A 5,510-nucleotide genomic window follows, 5' to 3' on the forward strand; every position below is an offset into this window, starting at 1 on the left:
GGGGGGCGGCGCGCCTTGCCCCCCCCTTCGCCCGCCGCAGGGGCGGGGGCGCCGCCAGGGGCGGCGGCTCGTTCTCCCAGAGCAGCAGCGTGGAGGCGTCGGTGGAGACGAACAGTTCGGACAGTGACGACTGCAGTGAGTGTTGGCAGAAGCTAACCTGTTAGCAACCAGTTAGCCATAGGTTAATTAGCTATTACCAAGTTAGCCTTTAGCCAATTAGGTGTGTGTGTGTGTGTGTGTGTGTGTGTGTGTGTGTTTTGTTGATCCACGTTCTAAATAAAGCTATAATCTGTGTGATTCATACTGTACCTCTGATCTGCTTATATAACCTTAGAATATCAGTGTGTGTGTGTGTGTGTGTGTGTGTGTGTAGCCGACTGCTCCTACTCTGATTCTGTCAGACGGCAGACGAACCAATCAAACTCCAGCTCTTTGTCGATGACATTTTTAATTGAATTAATTGACATCCGACTCCTGCAGCCGTCAACACGTCTCTCTCTCTCTGTCTCTCTCTGTTTCTCTCTGTCTCTCTCTCTCTCTCTCTCTCTCTCTCTCTCTCTCTGGTCATGTGACCTAACTCTGTCTTGTTCCTCAGCCGCTCTGGGAACTCTGGAGTTCCAGCTGCATTATGAGCAGAGCTCCAACAAACTCCACTGCACCGTGCTGCGGGCCAAGGTAGGACACGCCCCCTATCTTTGGATCAGTGTAATACACTATATCGCTTAAGATGCGTGACACCTGCTGGAGGTGAAACGTCAGGTGGGACGTTTGACTCTCCCACGTCAGAGGTCAAACCTTGACCTTTACTCTGTCACTCTGACCTTTTCGCTGCTCAACCTTTTCTTGATTGAGATGAAAAAAAAAGAAAAATACCTGGAGAAGAAGATTGGCGTCGACCCCCTCACCGTCGCCCTCCTCAGGATGAACCGCTGCTAAATATATTTCAATAGCTTTGACATTTAACAGAACGCAGATGATTTTTTTCTAATTAGTGATGGAACAGATGGAGAATGACACACACACACACACACACACACACACACACATACACATACAACTATAAGTGTAACTAAAGAAAAAAAAAGGAACTCTAAAAAAAAAAAAAAGGTTTGAGCTCAAAGATCAAAGTCTGTAAAAAAAAAAAAATCAGCGATTTTCGGCTCCCGCTGAATAAATCTGCTGGTGTTGATGCAAATTCTATTTGTATTTTCTGTTTAGGCCCAGTTTGCAGTGAAAGAATTAAAAAAATAATTTCCATTTAATCTATCATCCAAAATTCACCTCTTTTAGACTCAGATCCATTTTATTTTGAGAATAAAACAATCTTCAATGATTGGTACAGCGCTGCCGGTGGAGACGGCTGGTACTGCACAGCTGGTCCCGGGTACAAAAAAAGGTCGGGGGCCGTAGGTTGGGCTACAGTACAGTTGTGTGGAGTTCAGTTCTGGTCTGTGATCAGGTCTGGGTCCGTCTGAGGTTCTGGTCTGTGATCAGGTCTGGCTCAGTCTGAGGTTCTTGTTTCTCCTCAGGGTCTGAAGTCCATGGACTTCAACGGTCTCTCTGATCCCTACGTCAAACTCCACCTGCTGCCCGGAGCCTGTAAGGTGAGCTGCTGCTGCTGCCGCGTCCACCTGCTGGTCACATGGTTCTTCTGCACCTGAAGTGCTAGCTGCTGCTGCTGCTGCTGCCACCTGCTGGTCACATGGTTCATCTGCACCTGAAGTGCTGTTTAACGTGAGTGTGTGTGTGTGTGTTTTCTCAGGCCAACAAGCTGAAAACGAGGACCATACATAATTCTCTGAATCCAGTGTGGAACGAAACACTGACCTATGTTGGAGTCACAGAAGAAGACATGCACAGGAAGACGCTGAGGTGTGTGTCTGTGTGTGTGTGTCTGTGTGTGTCTGTGTGTGTGTGTGTGTGTTAAGAATCTGTCCACATCTGTATCTCACTGTTAAGTCTGAAAATAAACCACTCACTGTCCCACACCAACGTCTGAAGAGGAAAAACAGAGCTGGTGGTCCCACTGCTGCCCCCTGTGGTCAGTTAGTGTCACTACGGTGACTTCGAACAAGGTGGTGCTAAAAATAAAAACCACTTTCTCTTTATATTAGAGAAGAAATTGAAGAAATGACTCCTTCTGACCTTTTCTCCTCCCCCGTCTCCTCCGTCCCCTCCGTCCCCTCCGTCCCCTCACCCTCAGGTTGTCAGTGTGCGACGAGGACAAGTTGACTCACAACGAGTTAATCGGAGAATCTCGGGTTCCACTCAAACGGATCAGACCAGACCAGACCAAACACTTCCACACGTGTCTGGAGCATCCTCCGCCGGTAACACGCCTCCTCCTCACTGATCACATGACACTGTGACATCACTGTGACATCATCACAGCGACCTGACCTCTGTGGTCTTCTCTGCCTTAGATTCCGTCCCCCACAGCCATGGGCGAGGCCCTGAGAGGGATCTCCTGTTACGTGAGAGAAGTGCGTCCTCTGTCCTCCAGCCGTCCTCCGTCTTCTTCCGTTATTTGTCTCCTCTGTCCTCTGACTGTGCGTCCCGTGTCCACAGTGGGAGTTTGAGCAGTTGCACAGCCTGGAAGAAAGGGGGCGCCTCCTGCTGTCCCTGCACTATCGGCTGCCGCTGACTTTTGAGGACGGAGACGTCAAAGGAGGTGGACAAGGAGGTGAAGGTTGTCTCAGCGGTGGACTCTGCGTGGGCGTGAAGCGCTGCGCTCACCTGGCAGCCATGGACGTCAACGGGTTCTCAGACCCTTACGTCAAAATGTACGAGTTCTTCGTCTGATATTTGAAGTCGATGTTGGAGGGTTCGGGTCTGACGGACCGGGCGTTGTGACTGTGATGTTGTTGTCAACCTGTCCTCTGAGTGGACCACAGTCACAGAACCTGAGCTGAAACGAACACTGAGGCTTTTTTAAAATAACTGAAAGAATTTGTTGAAGACGTTTTTTTCTGTGAGAGTTTCCTGTGATGACAGACTGAAAAGTTCTGTTGTCACGGACGTCACGGCCGTTTTAATGAACGTCTTTAACTGGAGACGAACAAACTGACACCACGGTGTCGTCCGCCAACATCAGAGGCTCTAATTGGTTTCTGAAAAAATAGCAGAAATTCATCTTGAAAATTTTATATTTTAGGATGAAAAATCTGTCATAAATGACAAGCACTTTGTCTCTAACTCCTGACTGACGTCGTGACTCCAACTGAACATGTCTAATCTGGCCTTAAATTCTGGATTATCTTGACTTCAACGTCCAACCGGTTCTGACCACTTTCTCTTCCCTTGGATTTGATTTGTTGTTGTTGTTGTTGTTGTTTGTTTTTTTCAGATATCTTAAACCTGACAGTGAGAAAAAGTCCAAACACAAAACGGCGGTGATAAAGAAAACTCTTAATCCTGAATTCAACCAGGTGAGGGCGCTGCAGCGTTCTGGCAATTTTGTCAACATCCAGGTTGGAATAAAGAATACAACAGAAAACGAAACGACGACGTCGGTTTTTAAGATTTTCAACGGAAAGTTTAATTGAAAGTTGTTAGGACGTCAGTCTTTGATTCTGTTCCACTGACGTCGTTCTTCTTCTCTCACGGCGTCTTTCCTGCTGCAGGAGTTTTTCTATCCGATCTCTCTGCCAGAACTGACTCAGAAGACCCTGGAGGTGACGGTGTGGGACTACGACCTGGGACGGTCCAACGACTTCATCGGTGAGAATCAAACGGTCACTCCAGGCCTCTTTTTTTCACTCCAGTGACAAAGCTCCACTGTTAGATGTTAGATCAGGGTTGGGCAAACTAAGGCCCGGGGGCCGGATGTGGCCCGTTCTGCTTTTTTTTAATCCGGCCCGCCAAACCTTTCTTCTTTTCCCTGCGTTAGAGCTTTAATCTCTCATTGGACCTCATTTTTTTACAGGTGGTATTTGTCTGAGTTCTCACTCTCAGGGCGACGCCCTTCGTCACTGGATGGACTGCCTGAAGAATCCTGGCCAGCAGGTGGAGCACTGGCACGTTCTGACCAATGAGCTGCCTCGGACCGTCAGCCACCACTGAGTAATGTAACGGGTGTGTGTGCACGTATGTTCGTTGTTTTCTTTTTCTTTCTTTCTTTCCTACGACTTCCTTCAGCCTCTCCGTCGCTCCTTCAAACCTCCTCGTCTTCTTCTCTGCCTTCCCGACCAATGAAGTGTTTCTGCCTGAAATTTTTTCTCTTATAAATCTTGGACTTATTTTTAAGCATCTGTGGAGTTTTCTTGCTCGATGAACTTCCTGTGGTTTTTGTCCGATGGACAGTCGTCTTTCTGATGTTTCCAGTGTTTCCACATCCGTCCATGTTATCACTCAGTGTCAACACATCGGTTAGCTCAACGCATCGGTTAGCTCAACGCATCGGTTAGCTCAACGCATCGGTTAGCTCAACGCATCGGTTAGCTCAACGCATCGGTTAGCTCAACGCATCGGTTAGCTCAACATATCGGTTAGCTCAACACATCGGTTAGCTCAACGCATCGGTTAGCTCAACATATCGGTTAGCTCAACACATCGGTTAGCTCAACGCATCGGTTAGCTCAACATATCGGTTAGCTCAACACATCGGTTAGCTCAACGCATCGGTTAGCTCAACATATCGGTTAGCTCAACACATCGGTTAGCATGAACATATGTATCTGACTCCGCCCCATAACCTCCTCGAAGTGAAATCCTATTGACGACCTGATAACGTATATTTTTATCTGTACAAACCACTGTATGCGTTGCTGCCACCTAGTGGCTGGAGGCTTGTTATCGTTCAAACATTACAGCAGTGGTACACACTCACATTCACTTTAACGTAACCATCAGACGGGTTCATCACTGGATCGATGCCTTGTCTAATTAAAAAACCACAGAACTGTTCACTTTGAGCTTTAACTTCTGTGAAATAAAATAGTTGGATGTTCAGAAAAACAGGAAACAGGAAACAGGAAACAGGAAACTGGAAGACTGAATTTCCCAGAGCTTCCATTTAAAAACCTGTACATGTCGGAGTACTCTTCTACTGTACAGTACTTAAAGGGACAGTCCAGGCTTTTTTTCAGAGTCGGCTTGAAAAATGTTGAGACACAGTGTGTGTGTGTGTGTGTGTGTGTGTGTGTGTGTGTGCTCTGAAGAGTGTGTGTAAAAGCCCAGGGTGTATCCTGCTGTAGTGGAACATGGTTGTGATCATCTGTTTTTTTTTTCTCTTGCTGTTGCATGATGATGCATTTTGCTGATGACACCGTTTTTATCTCTGATTTTCTGATTCAGACGGTGACGACGAACACTGTAAAAAAAACAACAAACAAAAAAAACCCTGTTATTTAACAGACTTTTTCCTGTTTATTCTTACAAAAAAATGTAACTGAAAAAAAACCCCGTAACATTTCCATTTTTCAGAGAATATTGTTGTCTTTCTAATATTAAAATACACTCACAAACCTCTCGTTGTCACAGAGTCTTTTCTGTCCACGTTTCCTCGGACG

General features: G+C 46.6%; 2 protein-coding genes across 7 annotated transcripts in view; one reads left to right on the plus strand and one right to left on the minus strand.

Moving 5' to 3' along the window:
* doc2a (double C2-like domains, alpha) overlaps positions 1-5,471 on the plus strand; it is a 6,695-nt gene extending 1,224 nt beyond the window's left edge. Inside the window, exons 2-11 of the mRNA XM_008330417.3 lie at positions 1-135; positions 596-675; positions 1,530-1,604; positions 1,763-1,872; positions 2,204-2,330; positions 2,424-2,483; positions 2,569-2,783; positions 3,347-3,428; positions 3,624-3,720; positions 3,926-5,471. The exon at positions 1-135 is cut by the window's left edge and continues 183 nt beyond it. Coding sequence (XP_008328639.1) covers positions 1-135; positions 596-675; positions 1,530-1,604; positions 1,763-1,872; positions 2,204-2,330; positions 2,424-2,483; positions 2,569-2,783; positions 3,347-3,428; positions 3,624-3,720; positions 3,926-4,062 — 1,118 coding nt within the window. The 3' untranslated portion in view covers positions 4,063-5,471. The remainder of the gene's footprint in view (positions 136-595; positions 676-1,529; positions 1,605-1,762; positions 1,873-2,203; positions 2,331-2,423; positions 2,484-2,568; positions 2,784-3,346; positions 3,429-3,623; positions 3,721-3,925) is intronic.
* LOC103393431 (RNA binding protein fox-1 homolog 1) overlaps positions 1-5,510 on the minus strand; it is a 363,631-nt gene that overhangs the window by 244,804 nt on the left and 113,317 nt on the right. The gene's annotated exons all lie outside the window — the stretch shown is intronic.

The sequence above is a fragment of the Cynoglossus semilaevis genome, chromosome 17 (assembly GCF_000523025.1).
Source record: "Cynoglossus semilaevis isolate Cse_v1.0 chromosome 17, Cse_v1.0, whole genome shotgun sequence".
Taxonomy (NCBI): Eukaryota; Metazoa; Chordata; class Actinopteri; order Pleuronectiformes; family Cynoglossidae; genus Cynoglossus; species Cynoglossus semilaevis.